Source organism: Palaemon carinicauda, chromosome 3 (assembly GCF_036898095.1).
Source record: "Palaemon carinicauda isolate YSFRI2023 chromosome 3, ASM3689809v2, whole genome shotgun sequence".
Classification (NCBI taxonomy): domain Eukaryota; kingdom Metazoa; phylum Arthropoda; class Malacostraca; order Decapoda; family Palaemonidae; genus Palaemon; species Palaemon carinicauda.
The window spans coordinates 148414324-148435426 of record NC_090727.1 but is presented as its reverse complement, the minus strand read 5'-3'; the positions used below and the strand labels follow the sequence as shown (position 1 = coordinate 148435426).

General features: G+C 43.5%; 1 protein-coding gene across 4 annotated transcripts in view; it reads left to right on the top strand.

The window, feature by feature from the left end:
* The window catches only part of Hakai (E3 ubiquitin-protein ligase Hakai), a 263961-nt gene that overhangs the window by 213529 nt on the left and 29329 nt on the right, over positions 1 to 21103 (top strand). For all 4 annotated transcript variants that reach the window (XM_068370858.1, XM_068370861.1, XM_068370859.1 and 1 more), the window contains exon 2: positions 1469 to 1578. In XM_068370858.1, the coding sequence (XP_068226959.1) occupies positions 1469 to 1578 (110 nt within the window). The remainder of the gene's footprint in view (positions 1 to 1468; positions 1579 to 21103) is intronic.

Genomic DNA, 21103 nt, shown 5'->3' with positions numbered 1-21103 from the left:
TGTCCTTAATCACTTCTTCTATCGCAACTTAAGCCCTGTCCACACGATCGAGCATGCTGATGGGCAAACAGTGATACCACATAATAGGTAGTACCAGATCCCTGTCTATGGTTTAACCGCTTCTAACGTCATCAACCCTTCTCACTACCTATTGTGGTTTGGTATCACTGTCTGCCTGTCGAGCATGCTCAATCGTGTGGACAGGGCTTTAGATGATTGGACTTTCTTGGATAACCTTGGATCACGTCTTAAAACAATAATGTAATACACTTGGGTAAAGGTAAGATATAGTGGCCTAAGTTAGGTTAGGTAGGGAACAAACCTTAGGTTAGGTCATAATCCTGCATATATTTTCCTGGTAGAATATGGTTTATCAGGCATGAAAATACCTGTGGAATTGTAAATAGCATCCAGTTCGTAATCCTAATGAAAAATGGGAAGTGGTTTAACCAAATTCTCAGAAAGTGATAGGGAAGAAGAGCTTTGAGAGGACGTGAATAAATGTATCATTGTACGTATATGCGGTGAGTGTTGATGTTTATAATTACCAGTTGCACTGCCATGACTAAAGGAATTTTTGGCATAAGTAATTGATACCATTAACCCAACAAATTATTAAAGGTATCATGGAATTTAATTACTGTATTACAATATTTTTCGAGAAAGTTCTCCATTGATTAATAGAAATTTTCATTTGAAAATACCAAAAGTAAGTTATTAGAAATGAAAGTAGTTTTGTTGTAGAATAAGAGATGTCTGATAATTGGCTGCATAATTGATAAACATATAGTATTGTACTGTACTGTACAATGTAAATTACTTTAGAATTAAAAGTAACATGACTATAGACTTATGCCAGGTATGGTATGGCAAATTGATTTTTTTTACAATACCTGATCATATTTTTCCTGCAGTCCTCGTCCTAATCACATAGTTAGACTTAGACTAGGACATAGTGAAATACGAAAGTAGTTTATAGGCTTGCTTCATTGAAATTGTGTAAGTACTGTATGCCCTAAATTTTTCTTTGAGAGACTTCTTGCGATTCAATGACCGGCTGGCGGTAGACTTAGGTGGTCTACCAGACTCATGTCAAAGTTTGACAGGATTGGAGGGATGCACTACTTCAGGATGTTTTAGGTTAAGATCTAAACGGTATACGGTACTACACGGTATACTGTACTGGTCTCCTTTTCACACTTGGTTGTGAAGTTTTGTTTTGACCATTTTATTTACTCACTTGTTTTAACTTGCACTGGATAACATACCATTATTATATAATGTGTTGTATTAATATTCAGTACTATTTTTTGTATCTTGTAGAATTTATCTTTATAGAGTTCAGTGTTTATACCCTACATCAAAAAGGCATGCAATTTGATAAAATAAATACAGTACGAATGGTGCAAAAAAGCCTATTGTAATTTAAATGAAATTTACAAAGATAAAGGTTTTTGGCATTCCACAGCTATGGAATATGAAGAGCAACGGCGTGGCCGCGGACGCGGTAGAGGGAGAGGAAGACCACGGGGGAGAGGTAGAGCTCGTCAAGGGTTGAGAGTCAATAGAAGAAATAAGGTTTGTTAGTTATGACATTTTCTATTCGTTTTAGTAATACAATTGTCATTGGAGCATCATTTCTGAATGATGTTAAGATTGTTTTCTGTTGATATTGAGTAACAAATGAAAATTAAAGTCAGAGGTGTTATTTCAACATGTTTTTCTCTTCATAAAATAATGTTATCTTTGAAAAAGATGTTACCTTATCTAACAAAGTGATATACAGTAGTAAGTTACATACTTTACTGTATCAATTAACTGTATTTGCAACACTATGAATTAAACTTTATTGGTAAATTTCAAGTAAGTATAACTGGGTAGGTAATATGATGAAAACTTAGTTCCTGATGTTGTTTCTACTCCTGTTGGAATTGAAATACTTATTATAAGTAAAACTGTAATTAGTGATCTTAATTACTGTACTGTAGGTTGGGCTCATATGAATAATAAACCTCATTTGGAAGCAGTCCTCTTTGCACCTGGAAAACTCTACTGTATCTGAGTGCCAAGATTAAGTAAACCAGAAGAGTGGTGGTCAACAAATGGTTGATCTTATAGTCTGTAGAGCATAGTTGGATATGTTTATCAATAATGAAATGTAATCTACATGGTTGCATTTTAACACAATTTATGAATCACATGAAATTGTACAGAAAATATTAATATTTTAAACAGACTTACCTGGTACTGTAGTTATATATAGCTTACGTCCCTGACGTCACGGCAGAAAATTCAAAACTCGCGCCAATCGCCGATTGGATAGCCAGGTGTACCACCCCTGCGCCCTAGCGAGGTACCTAGGAACCATTCCAGAAACCCTCATATAATCCATGCCGTCGCTAGCGGCGACACGTGGATATTCTGCTCGTCATTTTATTGATTTACTTTGGTGATGTACAAAACTTTGGTTGTTAACTCCCGCTTGTTTGATTTTGCTATTGGATATTCTTGGATACGATTGGATTTAGAAATTTTTGACCCTTGCTTGTTGATTTCTCTCTAAAAATTTTCAAAATGGCCACCCCCCCCTATAACTTTTAGGATGTGTGTGAGTGGGTGTAAGACCCGAATGGCTAAAGCTTCTCTTGATCCCCATTCACTCTCCGTTAATTGCAGAGGTAAAGATTGTGATTTGGGTGATCGTTGTGATGAGTGTGTTCTTTTGTCAGAGCATGAATGGATTGAGTTTGATCGCTATAGGCGTAAACTCAAAGGGATAGATTAAGACGAAGTTCTTCTCGTTCTTCTAAAGACCTTTCCTCTTTCCATGTCACTTCACTGACCCTATTCCTTCCCCTGTAGTGGTAGATCCTGATCCCGCTACTGTAACTGCTAATGAGCCTACGCTTAAGGACACGTTGGTAGCGATTCAAGCGCTGGGCGCTAAAGTGGATTCGCTTGCGGCGGACAGAACGCAGCTTATGTCCGACGTTAAGCAGTTAAAGGGTGAAAGTGCAAAAAGTGCAGTGAAGTTATTTAGTGCTGTGGAGGGTACGCCTGCTCGCGTCTGTCGTTCTTCTAGTCTTTGACCTCTTTCAAGCTCCCCAACCCCTGGGAGAAGGAATGTCGAACGGCTAAAGGAGAGGCTTTAAAACACGAGCAGACGTCCCCTCGAATGTACCTGTTGACGTTTCCCAGGACATTTGCCCTCGCCATTTGAAAGGTGAGGTTAAGTTGTTTTTGTCGTCTTCAGATGACGCAATATCTAAAAGAGGCTGCGGCTAACTTCCAGACCTCTTAAGAGGACCTTTGATAAGGCCAACCAACTTCCTACTAGCACTTCGCGGCCTGGCTTTAGCCATTGGGATAGTCCAGAGCAATTTTTATCTTCATTTGAGAGCTCTCCTACTAAATGTCCTGCTAGGACGTCGGACTCTGCCAAGGATTCTGCTAAGCAGTTGTCAGAACCAGGCTTAACCTTGATTCATGCTCCCCCACAGCCGTCAGACTGGTTTTCACCATCCAAACGTCCTGAACGCCTGAGCGGTGAGGAGAACGTTGTGGTGTCGTCACCGATATCACAACGAATAGATCCTAACTTGAACATGCTACAAGAGATGCAGCACAGGCTCTCTTCTTTCATGCAAAATTACCAAGGTAGCGACAAGCCTCAAACTGATAGACGTGACAGTTATTGTCAGGCTCGAGACAGCGAGCGGTCTGCTCAATGCGACGTGAAATGTCCTGTAGAATGTGGCGTTAAGCGTGCGGTGGTTCATGATCTCGAATGTCCTTCTATACGAGGTGCCGAGCTTCCTGCTAGCTATAGCATCGAACGTCCTTTAGGACATGATCCTGAGCGATCTACCAAGAACGTTGTTGAGTTCTCAGCCAGCTCTAACGTCGAACGCTCTTTAATCCGAGGTGCCGAACGTCTTCTTAAGCGCAAAGGTGAACTGCATTCAGAATGTGAGCCCGAACGTCCTACAAAGCGAGACGTCGAATGTCATGCTAAACAAGCTGTCGAACGTCCTAGTTCTCAGGACGTCAACCGCTCTTCAAGACGCAATAGTGAACGTCCTCCAGGACGTGTCGCCGGGCACCAAGCAGCCAAACAGGTCGTCGAGCGGCAAGAGGTACGCGGCGGCGCTGAGCGCCTGTCAGGAGGCGACCTCAAGCGTTTTTCAGGACGCGACCCTGAGCGACCTACTTCTTCCCATGTTACTGGTGATTTAGAAGTGAGTCTTGATTATGATAATGAGTCCTACGCTCTTTAGGATATGACTGATTTTAACTGAGATCATATTCAGGAACACGTTAGTTCCGATCGCGTTGATCGCGAGCGTTTGGATGAGCATCAAGCGACACATCCGCTTGGCAACAGACGGGATGATCCAGTTTCTGTTGCTGTCGAAACTCAGGATCTTCATGGGAAGGATACGGTTCTCAACGTTGTTGCTCCCGTTGGAGCTTTACCAGAGAAGGATATTGAGGGTCAGCTTTCTCCTGTTGAGTTTGAGGAAGTTTCAGAAGATGAAGACTCTATCTCTTTTCGTCCTTCAGTAGATCTGAAAAAACTTATGAAAGTTTTCACTGAGGAATTCTCAGACTTTTATGTACCCGTTGCTCCACGTTCCCCACCCTCCGAATTTACTCTTGGGAAGGCTTCAAAGAAATCTCGGTTTACCAAGATGGTCTTGTCACGGTCTTCTAAGAGGGCTCTGAGACTGATGGGTGACAGGATGCAGTCCAAGAAAGACCTAGGGAAAGCGGCTTTCGTATTTCCTCCAGCTAGACTAGCATCTAGGTCTAGTATCTTGTACGAGACAGGAGAAGTTCTCGGCTTGGGGATACCTGCCTCTGCCCAGGGAGATTTCTTGAGTCTTGTAGACGCTCCTCGTTGGTTGGCCATGAGGAAGACCAAGATTTTCTGGTCTACCTCGGAGCTGATCATCTGCTTAAGGGCATATTTAGAGCCTTCGAAGTTTTTAACTTCCTGGACTGGACGTTAGGAGCCTTGGGTAAAAAAGTTGCTGTTTTTAAAGAAGGTGATACCTCTAACTTAGTCCAATTAATGTCCTGTATGGACAAGGCATTGCGGGACGGATCCAATGAATTGGCAGCACACTTTTCTGCAGGGATTCTCGAGAAAAGGGATCAGTTGTGCTCATTTCTGTCTCTGGGGGTTACTCCCTTCCAGAAATCCGAGTTATTATATGCGCCTCTTTCTCCCTTGCTGTTCCCACAAGAGCTCATAAAGGAAATATCATCTGCTTTAACCCAAAAGGCTACTCAAGACCTGGTCTCAAAGACAGCCAGAAAGGTACTACCACCTTCTTTTTCCAGCTGCAAAACTAAGGAGAAACAACTTTTCCTAAGTTCTCCCAGCCCTTTCGAGGAAGATCTTCCAGCAGGGGTAGCTCCAGACCCGATGCAAGAAGAAATAAGAGGAGAGGCTTCAGATCAGGGCGAAGCAGAGTCTGATTGCTTTCGCCATCAGGCAGTAGGAGCCAGACTACTCAACTTCTGGCAAGCGTGGGAGAAGAGAGGAGCAGACCGATGGTCAATACAGATCTTGAAGGAGGGTTACAAAATCCCCTTTATAGGGAATCCTCCTTTGGTCTTAGCTCCAGTGGATCTCTCTCCCAGATACAGAGGAGGCAAAGAGACAAGCATTAATTATTCAAGTGTGTCTCATGTTGGAGAAGGGGCCCATAGAAAAGGGTACTGGACATATGTTCTCCAGGCTTTTACAACCGCCTGTTCCTGGTACCCAAGAACTCGGGGGGGATGGCGTCCAGTCCTGGACGTAAGTGCATTGAACAAGTTCATCCAGAAGAAGAAGTTCTCAATGGAGACTTCGAAAACAGTTCTTGCTGCAGTAAGGAAAGGCGACTGGATGGTCTCATTAGACCTCCAGGACGCCTATTTTCACATCCCAATTCATCCGAGCTTCAGGCCTTATCTAAGATTCATATTCAGGGGCGAAGTTTTTAATTTTCGAGCCCTATGTTTCGACCTCAGCACAGCCCCGTAAATATTTACAAAACTCTTGCTCAACGTAGCAAAGATCCTCCATTCAAGGGGCATCAGAGCCTCCCTTTATCTCGACGATTGGCTTCTCAGAGCTCACTCATACGATCACTGCCTGAAGGATCTCCAGACAACTTTGAGCCTTACGAAAGAACTGGGTCTTCTTGTCAACAAGGAAAAGTCTCTTTTGATTCCATCACAAGAGATTCTTTATTTGGGAATGACAATTCTGAGTCGGATTTTTCGGGCTTTTCCGTCTCCTTTAAGGATGGAGCAAGCCAGTTTGAAACTCCGATCTTTTCTAAGGAAAAGCATGTGTTCAGCGAGGAAGTGGATGAGTCTAGTAGGAACCCTCTCCTCCTTAGAACAATTTGTTCCCCTAGGAAGACTGAACCTTCGTCCTCTCCAATTCCACCTCAATCACCATTGGAACAAGGAGAAGGACCTAGAGGCAATGAGCATTCCAATTACGGACTCCATCAAAAACTGCCTTCGGTGGTGGGACGAACCAGACAAGTTTCAAGAAGGTCTCGACTTAACTCAAAAGAACCCAGACCTTGTGTTATGCTCCGACGCCTCGAACTCGGGGTGGGGAGCAACTCTGAACAAGTTGGAAGTTTCGGGGCTGTGGTCAGAGACCCAGAAGACCTTCCATATCAATCAGAAAGAATTGTTGGCAGTCCTGTAAGCCCTCAAAAGTTTCGAAGGGTCAGTTCTAAACAAAGTGGTACAAGTCAATGCCGACAACACGACGGCATTGGCTTACATTGCCAAACAAGGGGGAACTCACTCGATATCTCTGTACGAAACTGCGAAGAATCTCTTTTTATGGGGAAAGGAGAGGAATGTGGTCCTGATGACAAGGTTCATCCAAGGAGAGAAGAACATAATGGCAGACAGCCTCAGCAGAAGAGGTCAGATCCTGCCCACAGAGTGGATGCTCCATCAACAAGTATGCAAGAGCCTGTGGCGACTTTGGGGTCGACCATGCATAGACCTCTTCGCAACATCAAAAACAAAGAGGTTAGAGGCGTATTGCTCTCCAGTACCGGATCTAGAAGCAGTCCACATAGATGCGTTTCTGTTGGATTGCACCAATCTAGACATGTACGCTTTTCCACCATACAAGATCCTGTACAAAGTGGTACAAAAGTTTGTAGCAATCGAAGGGACCAGAATGACCCTAGTGACCCCTTTTTGGCCCTCAAGAGAATGGTCCACAGAGGTACTGGAATGGATGGTAGACACTCCAAGAAGCCTTCCATTAAGAGTAGATTTACTCAAACAACCTCGCTTGGAAAGATTCCATCAAAATCTCCAAGTTCTTCAGCTGACTGCCTTCAGACTATCGAAAAACTCACTAGAGCTAGAGGTTTTTTTTGAAGGAGGCAGCTCGAGCCATTGCCAGAGCAAGAAGAACATCAACTATCAAGGTTTATCAATCCAAGTGGGAGGTTTTTAGAGAGTGGTGTAGAGTCAACTCTCTTTCCTCATCCAGTACCTCTGTAGCTCAAATTGCGGACTTCCTGCTCCACCTTCGGAGGAAGCGCAACTTTTCTTCCTCGACTATTAAGGGATACAGGAGTATGTTAGTGACTGTATTCAGGCACAGAAACCTGGACCTTTCAAACAATTAGGATCTGCAAGAACTTCTTAAATCCTTTGATACTACAAAGCAGCGGCACCAAGATTCACCAGCTTGGAATCTGGATATTGTTTTAAAGTTTCTTATGAGTGACAGATTTGAGCCCTTAGGTTCAATTTCCTTGAAGGATCTTACTATGAAGACTCTGTTTTTGGTTAGTCTCGCAACAGCCAAAAGAGTTAGCGAAATCCATGCGTTTAGCAAAAACGTTGGTTTTCGAGATGGTAAGGCTGTCTGTTCCTTACAGTTAGGCTTTCTCGCCAAAAATGAACACCCTTCTCAACCTTGGCCCAAGGCTTTTGAAATTCCGAATCTTTCGGATTTAGTTGGCGAGGAGTTGGAAAGTTCTATGCCCAGTAAGAGCTCTTGAGGTTCTACTCGGACAGAACAAAAGACTTACGAGGCAATTCGGAAGCTCTATGGTGCTCAGTCAAAAAGCCCACGTTGCAGATGTCAAAAAAGGCCTTGTCATTTTTTATCAGGCTCTTGATTAAAGAAGCTCATGCACATTGTAATGAATCAGACCTTGGACTTCTAAAGGTTAAGACTCACGAAGTCAAAGCCGTAGCAACATCAGCAGCATTCAGACAGAATAGATCATTGCAAAGCATAATGGACACAACCTTTTGGAGGAGCAAATCTGTGTTTGCTTCACATTATTTGAAAAGTGTTCAGACTCGTTACGAGGACTGCTTCACCCCGGGTCCATTCGTATCAGCGAGTGCAGTAGTAGGAGAAGGATCCACCACTTCGTTCCCATAATCCCAATAACCTTTTCTTCTCTTGGAACTTTTATTTGTTTTTATGGTTGTTTGTGGAGATTGTGTCAGTCTTCCACAATCATTGATATTAGTCAGGTGGTCAATTTTGTTCCTTAAAGAGCGCCCGGAACGGGTTATTGGTGGAGGTTCTGTCACAATGAGGTATATATACCGGTTTGACAGTCCCTAAGAGATCTTCAACCCCCTGGGAGGATCACTGGAGCTCATAAGGTTAGCAGACATAATGATGCAGAGGATCATTGAAGTCAGCTTCTTTATCAGGTACGAACCCTTAAGTTTGTTTTAATTAACTCTTAAGCAGAATTCCAAATATACTAGCTGTCTCTAACCCTCCACCAAAGGTGTTAATCAGCTATATATATAACTACTGGGTAAGTCTTATGTTTAAAAATGCTATTTTCATTATAAAATAAATTTTTGAACATTCTTACCCTGTAGTTATATATAATTAAATTCCCACCCTCCTCCCCTCTAAGAGACTAGAGGCATGGAATATATGAGGGTTCCTGGAATGGTTCCTAGGTACTTCACTAGGGCGCAGGGGTGGTACACCTGGCTATCCAATCGGCGATTGGCGCGAGTTTTGAATTTTCTGCCGTGACGTCAGGACGTAAGCTATATATATAACTACCGGGTAAGTATGTTCAAAAATTTATTTTATAATGAAAATACCATTTTTCAATATTTAACTTAGCCGGTGATTATATAAGCTGCAGCTCTGCTGCTCGACAGAAAACTCTACGTTAAAAATCCGCCAGCGATCGCTATGCAGGTAGGGGGTGTACTTCAACAGCGCCATCTGTCGTGCAGGTACTCAGTACTCATTGTAAACAAAGAACTCAATTTTCTCTCTGTCGTGCCACCGGCAAGACCTACTAATTCGCTGTTGCTAACTGGATTGGTTTTCACAACTATTTGGTGAAGTACACGTTTCTAGTTTTGAGCTTTCGCTGTGCAGGCTTTCTCTTCAATAAATCCTTGCATTCTTTTTTTGATATCGGATTATTTGTTGATGACTTTGGATAGTTTTTTAATTCCCCTTTGACCAATTCAAAATGGCTGACCTTTCTCAAGTCCCTAAATTCAGGAAGTGTAATGCTAGGGACTGTTCAAGGCGTCTTCCGAAGGCCTCTATCGATCCTCACACCTTTTGTTCCAATTGTCGGGATAAAACCTGTCAATTGGAAGATCGATGTGAGGAATGCGTTGGGCTTTCGGAATTCGATTTTATCGAATTCCAGAAATATACACGTAGGCTAGAGAGAGAGAGAGTCAGGAGAAGTTCATCTCGTTCCGTTGATTTTTCCTCTCCTCATGCCCCACAACCTATTCCTTCCCCTGTAGTGGTTGCTCCTAATCCCCCTTCTGGCACTCAGGAACCTTCGATGGCAGATATGATGCGTGCCATACAAGCTCTGGGTGAGAGTCGAGTCCTTGGCTAGTGACCGTAACCAGCTCATGGCGGACGTCAAGGAGCTGAAGTGTAAGAGTGCAGTGGGAAGTGATAAAGTGAGTGATAGTGTTGTGGATAGTGTTGCTGCGCTTGAGGGTTCGTCTGTTCGTGCCTGTCGTCCTCCTAGTCCGGGACCTCTTGCAAGCTCCCAAGTCCAGGGGAGAAGCAATGTCGTACGACCAAAGGGTTCGAGAGGCTTTAATCAGCAAACAGACGTTCCCTCCGTGGTTTCGGGCGTATCTACCCAAGATCGCCCCACCCACACAGAGACGAGAGAGCCCATTTATTCCTCGTCTGCGGAAGAGGTTTCTCGTAAGAAACCATGGACCAAGGTCTCACGACCTCTTAAGCGCAAGTCGGTCCCTTCCGCGCAAGTCCAACGGCCCAGTTGTAGCCACTGGGTCAGTTCGGACTCGCTGCAGTCTTCCGATGACTGCTCACCTCCTAAGAGAGGCAAAGCGGTACCGCCTCAGGCAGTCACACCGTCTGTCGCCGCACCTGCTCCTGTAGACCCTAAGTGGTCTTTGCTGCAGACCATGCAGTATCAGTTAACGTCTCTGATGCAGGACTTTCGTGCGGAGAAGGTTGCTGCTGCACCAACCTCTTGCCTACAACCAACCACGGTTGTGCGTCCTGTGGACGCTGAGGCGACCTTCTTGCGCACTCCAGCTGAGAGAGTCCCGCCACCCATGCATTCCAGTGTACCCTGCCAGCCGCATGTTGACGTTCAGCGACGCACGGAACCTTCCGTTGACGTTCGCGAGGCACAACAACCGTCAAAGTTGTTTTGTTTTGACGCGGTGCGTCAACCTCCGCAACCCAGTGTGGTTGCCTCTGCTCGCCCACATCAGACTAGACAGTCTGGAGTAGACGCTGTGCGTCCCCGCGCTGCTATGGTTGTTGCCAGCTCACAGACTGGGCAACAGTTCCATGACGTTGCGTCTGGTTCAGTCACGCGTGCACCCGTGCGACCGGACTCAGCTGACCAGCCGATACCTACTCCTTTGCCGCTTCCTCCTCAATTCTCGGATGATGGACTCTCTGATGATGACGATGCGGCACACGTTGATGAACCACATTCGGACCTTGACGAGCCCAAGACCACGCAACCCTCTTTGGACTTTAGAAAAGTTCTTGCTCTGTTCAAAGAGATGTATCCGGACCAGTTTGTGTCTGTGGCTCCACGCTCGCCTCCGTCAGAGTTTGCTTTAGGTACGCAGTCATCCTCACCTGCCTTTACGAAACTCGTCCTCGCACGCTCGTCCAAGAGAGCTTTACGAGTTTTAGGAGATTGGATGCAGTCCAAAAAGAGTCTAGGGAAGACAGCCTTTACGTTTCCCCCTGCTAAACTCTCTTCCAGATCGAGCGTCTGGTATGCCACGGGAGAAGTTCTCGGCTTGGGAGTTCCTGCCTCTGCCCAGGGCGACTTCTCAAGTCTTGTAGACTCTCCCCGCAGGCTAGCCATGAGACGCTCTAAGATATGCTGGTCACCTTCGGACCTAGACCATCTGTTGAAAGGAGTATTTAGAGCCTTCGAGGTCTTCAACTTTTTGGACTGGTGTCTGGGAGCTTTGAGCAGGAAGATCTCCCCTTCTGACAAGGAATCTTCCTTGCTCATCATGTCCTGCATGGACAAGGCCATACGTGACGGATCTAGTGAGCTTGCTGCTTCGTTCGTATCCGGGGTCCTCAAGAAGCGTGAGAACCTTTGCTCTTTCCTGTCAGCTGGAGTGACACCGTGTCAAAGATCAGAACTTCTGTTTGCTCCTCTCTCTAAGTGCCTTTTTCCAGAGGACTTGATTAAGGAGATTGCTGCTTCTTTGATTCAGAAGGACACCCATGACCTGGTTGCGTCCTCTGCCCACAAAGCCAACCCTTTGCCTACCTTGTCAAGACCCAGGATGGACACTCCAGCGTCCAGATTTATTCCGCCCTTTCGTGGCAGAGCCTCCAGCAGAGGAGGTGCTCGTGCCGAAGGGAGACGTGGGAAGAAGAAAGGAACCAAGTCCTTTAAAGGCAGAGTCTGACTGCCACCTTCTTCAGACAGCAGTGGGAGCCAGACTCAAGAACTTCTGGCAGACCTGGGAGAAGAGAGGCGCAGATGCACAATCTGTGAAGTTGCTCAGAGAGGGGTACAAGATCCCGTTTGTACGAAAACCCCCTCTAGCAACGTCTCCCATCGATCTCTCTCCCAGGTACAGAGAGGAAGACAAGAGACGAGCATTGAAACAGGAGGTGTCTCTCTTGCTAGAAAAGGGAGCGGTAGTCAAAGTCCTGGACCATCAAACCCCGGGCTTCTACAACCGTCTCTTCTTAGTGGTAAAGAAGACAGGAGGGTGGAGGCCGGTGCTAGACGTCAGTGCGCTGAATGTCTTTGTCACAAAGCAGACGTTCGCCATGGAGACCACGAAGTCCGTTCTAGCAGCGGTCAGAAAGGAAGACTGGATGGTCTCTTTAGACCTAAGGGACGCATACTTTCACGTCCCCATCCACCCAGACTCCCAACCTTTTCTGAGATTCGTTTACGAAAAGGTTGTCTACCAGTTTCAAGCCCTGTGCTTTGGCCTAAGCACAGCTCCTCTTGTGTTTACGAGGCTGATGAGGAATATAGCCAAATTCCTTCATTTAGCGGACATCAGAGCCTCCCTCTATTTGGACGACTGGCTTCTAAGAGCTTCTTCCAGTCGTCGCTGTCTGAAGGATCTAAAGTGGACTCTAGATCTGACCAAGGAATTGGGTCTCCTGGTCAATATGGAAAAGTCTCAACTGGTCCCATCCCAAACTATTGTGTATTTAGGGATGGAGATTCACAGTCAAGCTTTTCGGGCTTTTCCGTCGGCCCCCAGAACAAGTCAAGCCCAGTTATGCATCCAGAACATGCTGAAGAAGGAACGATGTTCAGTCAGGCAGTGGATGAGTCTGATAGGGACACTATCATCCCTGGAACAGTTTGGATCGTTAGGAAGACTACACCTCCGTCCTCTTCAATATCACCTAGCTGTTTACTGGAGAAAGGACAAGACGCTAGAAGCGGTCTCGATCCCCATTTCCGAGAAGATGAAGTCTTCCCTGACTTGGTGGAAGGACAGTATCAGCCTCAGAGAGGGTCTGCCCCTGGCTGTTCAGACTCCCAACCACGTTCTCTTCTCGGACGCATCGGACACGGGCTGGGGCGCGACATTAGACGGTCGGGAATGCTCGGGAACTTGGAACTCGAGTCAAAGAACAATGCATATCAACTGCAAGGAGCTACTGGCAGTTCATCTGGCCTTGAAAAGCTTCAAGTCTCTCCTTCAAGGCAAAGTGGTGGAGGTGAACTCGGACAACACCACGGCTTTGGTGTACATCTCCAAGCAAGGAGGGACCCACTCTATGACGTTGTACGAGATCGCAAGGGACCTCCTCACCTGGTCAAAAGATCTAAACATTTCTCTAGTAACGAGGTTCATCCAAGGCAACTTGAATGTCATGGCAGATTGCCTCAGTCGGAAGGGACAAATCATTCCAACAGAATGGACCCTACACAAGGATGTGTGCAAGAGACTGTGGGCCACATGGGGCCAGCCTACCATAGATCTCTTCGCAACCTCGATGACCAAGAGGCTCCCAATATATTGCTCACCAATCCCGGACCCAGCAGCAGTTCATATAGATGCCTTTCTACTGGATTGGTCACATCTAGACCTATATGCATTCCCCCCGTTCAAGATTGTCAACAAGGTACTGCAGAAGTTCGCCTCTCACGAAGGGACAAGGTTGACGTTAGTTGCTCCCCTCTGGCCCGCGAGAGAATGGTTCACCGAGGTACTTCGATGGCTAGTGGACGTTCCCAGAACTCTTCCTCTAAGGGTGGACCTTCTACGTCAGCCACACGTAAAGAAGGTACACCAAGGCCTCCACGCTCTTCGTCTGACTGCCTTCAGACTATCGAAAGACTCTCGAGAGCTAGAGGCTTTTCGAAGGAGGCAGCCAGGGCGATTGCTAGAGCAAGGAGGACATCCACTCTTAGAGTCTACCAGTCGAAGTGGGAAGTCTTCCGAAACTGGTGCAAGTCAGTATCAGTATCCTCGACCAGTACCTCTGTAACTCAAATAGCTGACTTCCTTTTATACCTGAGGAAAGAAAGATCTCTTTCAGCTCCCACTATCAAGGGTTACAGAAGCATGTTGGCATCAGTCTTCCGTCACAGAGGCTTAGATCTTTCCAACAACAAAGATCTACAGGACCTCCTTAAGTCTTTTGAGACCACGAAGGAGCGTCGTTTGGCTACACCTGGTTGGAATTTAGACGTGGTACTAAGATTCCTCATGTCAGAAAGGTTCGAGCCACTACAATCAGCCTCCTTTAAAGATCTCACTTTAAAGACTCTTTTCCTGGTTTGCTTAGCCACAGCTAAAAGAGTCAGTGAGATTCACGCCTTCAGCAGGAACATCGGATTTTCATCTGAAACGGCTACATGTTCTTTACAACTTGGTTTTCTAGCCAAAAACGAGCTACCTTCTCGTCCTTGGCCGAAATCGTTCGATATTCCAAGCCTATCAAACATGGTTGGAAATGAACTAGAAAGAGTCTTATGCCCTGTTAGAGCTCTTAAGTTCTATTTAAGACGAACTAAACCTTTACGAGGACAGTCAGAAGCTTTATGGTGTTCTGTTAAGAAACCATCTTTGCCTATGTCAAAGAATGCTTTATCCTATTTTATCAGACTGTTAATACGAGAAGCTCATTCCCATCTGAGTGAGGAAGACCAAGCTTTGCTGAAGGTAAGGACACATGAAGTTAGAGCTGTCGCAACTTCAGTGGCCTTTAAACAAAATAGATCTCTGCGAAGTATAATGGACGCAACCTATTGGAGAAGCAAGTCAGTGTTCGCGTCTTTTTATCTTAAAGATGTCCAGTCTCTTTACGAGAACTGCTACACCCTGGGACCATTCGTAGCAGCGAGTGCAGTAGTGGGTGAGGGCTCAACCACTACATTCCCCTAATTCCATAACCTTTTTAATCTTTCTCTTGAAATGTTTTTATTGTTGTTTTTGGGTTGTCCGGAAGGCTAAGAAGCCTTTCGCATCCTGGTTGATTTGGCGGGTGGTCAAATTCTTTTCTTGAGAAGCGCCTAGATTAGAGGTTTTGATGAGGTCCTGTAGTATGGGTTGCAACCCTTGATACTTCAGCTCCTAGGGGTCGCTCAGCATCCTAAGAGGATCGCGAGGCTCCGTAAGGAAGACGTACTTAAAAAGGCAGAGTAATTGTTCAAGTCGACTTCCTTACCAGGTACTTATTTATTTTATGTTTGTTATTTTGATAACTGCTAAAATGAAATAAAAAATCCTTAGCTCATAATAATGTAAACATTTATTGCTGGTCTCTACCCACCCCCCTGGGTGTGAATCAGCTTATATAATCACCGGCTAAGTTAAATATTGAAAAATGTTATTTTTATAATAAAATAAATTTTTGAATATGCTTACCCGGTGATTATATATTAAAGGACCCTCCCTTCCTCCCCAATAGAGACGCAGTGGACCGAGGAGAAAATTGAGTTCTTTGTTTACAATGAGTACTGAGTACCTGCACGACAGATGGCGCTGTTGAAGTACACCCCCTACCTGCATAGCGATCGCTGGCGGATTTTTAACGTAGAGTTTTCTGTCGAGCAGCAGAGCTGCAGCTTATATAATCACCGGGTAAGTATATTCAAAAATTTATTTTATTATAAAAATAACATTTCTCTAAGTGTCATTGTAGGATAAATATATGCATAAAGATTCCCCCCCCCCCTTACTTTACCTGTTACTTATATATTTTTCATATTCTTGAGCACATTTAAACATGAATGTTGCCAGGTTTTTCATGTTTTAAGGTACTTTGTGTGCTTTTCTTTAGAAGTATAAAACAGTACTCTAGTAAGCTAATTATTGTACAACAGTGTTTATGATTTTAACTAGTATTTGCCTGGTATGCTTTAGTGACAGCAAGGATACCAGGTATCACCATTTACTAGCTTAATTGCCTGGATCTAAGAGAAGGTAGGTCATGTAATTTGTGTATGACCTTCATCTAGAGGAACCAACATGTATAATGGCCATCATGCATTGTTCATGAGTGCCTTGGAGAGACTGCTTGCCTGAAACCAGTGTGAAAAGAGGGTAAATTATACTAGTAGGATACACAAGGCCAATAAGCTCAGTGGGTATGATTTCTTTCAGTTAAAATATGGAGAAACTTGGAAATATAGGTTATCTTAGTTAGTGTGCATGTACAGTATATTGTATGGTGGTAAATCTCGTATACAGCTACTGAGGGTTGGTCCACTGCCTCATAGTGAAGCAGTTAAAAGTGAACAACTGTCAGCCAGGGGCTTACCTATACATCCTTAGAGTTAGAGTTCCCTGAAATCTATGAATAAGAAAACTTCTGGAGAGGAAATCTGTTCCTGTTTGTGTACGCTACGTCGATTTGTCGGCAGCCACACACAAGCAAGTAGCGTCCTAACAATGGCTGTTAATGCTTCCAACCTTATTTATGGGACGCAGCTATCTCATTCTGCTTGATGAAGGAATTCCTCAACATGGTAAGATCCTCAACCAACCTATCAATGACGTAATAGTCCTGTTATAGTAACATGCAGAACGGTACCCTGATCACCTCCTGCTGCTGACAGAGCTTCCGAGGAATTACCTTCTCCCACGACTTGTTACACCAACCATATACCTAGATTTGCAATGAAACAGTGGGGTGTAGTAGCCGTAACTTATTACTGTACTTGTTAGATCGGACAACTAATGCCTATAAGCTACATTCCTGAGTATCCATTCAAATAAACCAGATATGTACTGTATTAGTAGTGTGTTCGGTAACTCCTTCATCCATTTATAATAAAAAAAAGATGGAAGTTTTTGTTTCAAGCCAATTGCCTCAGATGATCCATGGTATGACACTTTAGATAAAGTCTCCATTTCAAGGAGACGGAGTTCTTTGACCTAATACAAAGTTCCCTACAACTATTGCTTACCCAGGCCCTAACAGCTACGACATCCCGAAGACTAGCTGATTAGAAGGTTATTGGAGTCGGCTCCCTCACTTCCATCAAGGGACCAGAAAGAATGAAACATTCCTTGGGGAAAGATAATTCTAGTCCTGATTATAGGGACTGCCTCCCATGAAAGAGTGAGTTCTAATGAAAATGATGAGACTTGTATTTACGTAAGGTTAAATGCCAAAACAAAACAAAAATTGTATTTTTCCTAGCTACAGAGACCCAAGTTGCGCTCTGAAAATTACCTCATTGGTTCTGGTGCCTGGCTTCTCGCCTAAAATGTATAGTCCAAACCAATCCAACCCTGAGTGATGTTTATATAGTTCCCCCTCGATCACTTCTCTCAGTCCTGAAGTTAATGGACTAAAGTGGCTTGATAGAGTCAAGGGGTTTGGGTGAGTGAACCCACTCAACCCTCTCCCCCAATGTTATAGAGTTACAGTACTTCAACAATTCATGGAGACAATATTTATAAAAAAAAGATGAAAGGTTTGTACAATATAGCTAGAAAAAGTACGAATTACTTTTATAATTTCATAATTTGCTATGTTGTACAGTAATTTTCAGTTTATCTTGAGATTTGCATTGTTGGAGATGGTAACCAACAGGAAGACTAAGGAAAAGCTTGTCGAAGCACAGAACTATAGTCTATTTTTTATAGCGGTGCATATTTGCACTTGACTCACAGGGGTGCCCTTTTAGCTCGGAAAGGTTCCTGATACCTGATTGGTCGGAAGTATTTTTGTCCGAACACCTTCATTGTTCTCGAATGATTACCAAGTAATGTGAATCGAAACTTATTTATTAACCTATATTTCTCCATCATATATATGTTTTGTCAATAAACAATGTGAAAGAATAAATATATTATAAAGAATCGTCTTGGTAAGTCTAAATTTAATAACACAATCCGCCGAAGTCAACGACAGCAGGTTATTTTTGGATGCACACTTTGTGATTTTGTAATTTTTCACATATTTTAACAAAAATTGGGATAGATTACACTCAGCATAAGTTAAACATGTTATTATAAACTTTCTTTGAATACCAGAACTTACCAAAAACCTGGAATTAATAAAACCCGATATTTGTGAAAACTTATGGGGAGGTGAAAGAACAGCCTATAGCGGCCTGGCGGGAAAACAATCTCTTCTGACTCGTTGACACAGTTTGTTTTTTCTTTCGCAATATAGTTCGGCCTATTCCTTTCAGTTTAAATAGTCTTACATTGTTTCTCTTCGTATTAGTTTGCTTAGTATTTTCCCACATTCCTGTTCCTCACCTAATATCTATCTATTTTCCCCGATATCCCTTCTTTCAAATATGGGATATCCGCACTACGATTCCTTATTTCTTATCCTCTGTCGAAAGTGATGGCTTGAAGGGAAGCGCGTGCTAGTCTCATTAAAATAGTGTAGAGGCGGGAATAAAAAAATACTATGCTTAATATCAGGTTTACAGAATAGGTTATACTTGCTACACAGCATAACATTTATGTTGTTATTATTTACCTACTTACTGACGTAAGGTACAAAACATAAGGAATTTTTGTTCGGATATCACATAGGCCTATATGAAAGAAGGGATATCGGGGAAAATAGATAGATATTAGGTGAGGAACAGGAATGTGGGAAAATACTAAGCAAAATAATACGAAGAGAAACAATGTAAGACTATTTAAACTGAAAGGAATAGGCCGAACTATATTGCGAAAGAAAAAACAAACTGTGTCAACGAGTCAGAAGAGATTGTTTTCCCGCCAGGCCGCTATAGGCTGTTCTTTCACCTCCCCATAAGTTTTCACAAATATCGGGTTTTATTAATTCCAGGTTTTTGGTAAGTTCTGGTATTCAAAGAAAGTTTATAATAACATGTTTAACTTATGCTGAGTGTAATCTATCCCAATTTTTGTTAAAATATGTGAAAAATTACAAAATTACAAAGCGTGCATCCGAAAACAAGCTGCTGTCGTTGACTTCGGCGGATTGTGTTATTAAATTTAGACTTACCAAGACGATTCTTTATAATATATTTATTCTTTCACATTGTTTATTGACAAAACATATATATGATGGAGAAATATGGGTTAATAGATAAGTTTCGATTCACATTACTTGGTAATCATTCGAGAACAATGCAGGTGTTCGGACAAAAATACTTCCGACCAATCAGGTATCAGGAACCTTTCCGAGCTAAAAGGGCACCCCTGTGAGTCAAGTGCAAATATGCACCGCTATAAAAAAATAGAGTATAGATGCCAGTGTTCTAACAATGAGCTTTCTGATTGTGATCCCAATGACACTCAGATGATGAAAACTGCTTGTTTTCCTGAGGTATCTTGATTTTTGGGTAAGCCCATTTGGGTAGTGATATCAGTGCACTTCACATGGTGCACTGTAGGTATTACTTAAGGGTCATTTCAGCTTCCCTGTAGCCTACAGCTACTTTCACTTTCTAGACTCTTAAACCTCCATTTGTTGCCTTTTTTACAGCATGGTTTAACCTCTCTTTTTTTTATATTAGGAGTGAAGGTAAAAGTGGAAGAGAAAAAGAGGGCTTTTGAAGAATGGCTGTTGAGTAATAGTATAGAGAAGTATGAAAAATATAGAGAAAAAGGTGGAAGTAAAGCGCAAGGTAAGTGAGGCAAAGAGGGCAGCTGACCTGAGGTGGGGTCAGGGATTGGGTCAGTCATATGAAGAGAATAAGAAGAAGTTTTGGAAAGAAGTGAAGAGAGTAAGGAAGGCTGGTGCAAGAATTGAAGAGACAGTGAAAGATGGAAATGGAAGGTTGTTAAAAGGAGAGGAGGCAAGGAAAAGGTGGGCAGAATATTTTGAAAGTTTGCTGAATGTTGAGGATAATAGGGAGGCAGATATAATTGCTGTTCCAGGTGTTGAGGTGCCAGTGATGGGAGATGAGAATGAGAGAGAGATTACAATAGAGGAAGTGAGGAGAGCACTAGATGAAACGAGAGTAGGAAAAGCATTGGGTATGGATGGTGTGAAAGCTGAGATGTTGAAGGAAGGGGGTGTGACTGTACTTGAATGGTTGATGAGATTGTTTGATATGTGTTTTGTGTTGTCAATGGTACCAGTAGATTGGGTTTGTGCATGTATTGTACCACTATATAAGGGTAAGGGAGATGTGGATGAGTGTTGTAATTCAAGAGGTATTAGTTTGTTGAGTGTAGTTGGAAAAGTGTATGGTAGAGTAATGATTAATAGGATTAAGGATAAAACAGAGAATGCAATTTTGGAAGTACAGGTTGGTTTTAGAAGAGGTAGGGGTTGTATGAATCAGATTTTTACAGTTAGGCAGATATGCGAGAAATATTTAGCAAAAGGTAAGGAAGTGTATGTTGCGTTTATGGATCTGGAGAAAGCATATGATAGAGTTGATAGAGAAGCAATGTGGAATGTGATTAAGTAATATGGAGTTGGTGGAAGGTTGTTGCAAGCAGTGAAAAGTTTCTACAAAGGTAGTAAAGCATGTGTTAGGATAGGAAATGAAGTGAGTGATTGGTTTCCGGTGAGAGTGGATCTGAGACAGGGATGTGTGATGTCACCGTGGTTGTTTAACTTGTATGTTGATGGAGTGGTGAGAGAGGTGAATGCTCGAGTGCTTGGACGAGAATTAAAACTGGTGGACGAGAATGAACATGAATGGGAGGTAAATCAGTTGTTGTTTGCGGATGATACTGTACTGGTTGCAGACACAGAAAAGAAGCTTGGCCGATTAGTGACAGAATTTGGAAGTGTGTGAGAGAAGGAAGTTGAGAGTTAATGTGGGTAAGAGTAAGGTTATGAGATGTACGAGAAGGGAAGGTGGTGCAAGGTTGAATGTCATGTTGAATGGAGAGTTACTTGAGGTGGATCAGTTTAAGTACTTGGGGTCTGTTGTTGCAGCAAATGGTGGAGGGGAAGCAGATGTACGTCAGAGGGTGAATGAAGGTTGCGAAGTGTTGGGGGCAATTAAGGGAGTAGTAAAAAATAGAGGGCTGGGCATGAATGTAAAGAGAGTTCTATATGAGAAAGTGATTGTACCAACTGTGATGTATGGATCGAAGTTGTGGGGAATGAAAGTGATGGAGAGACAGAAATTGAATGTGTTTGAGATGAAGTGTCTGAGGAGTATAGCTGGTGTATCTCGAGTAGATA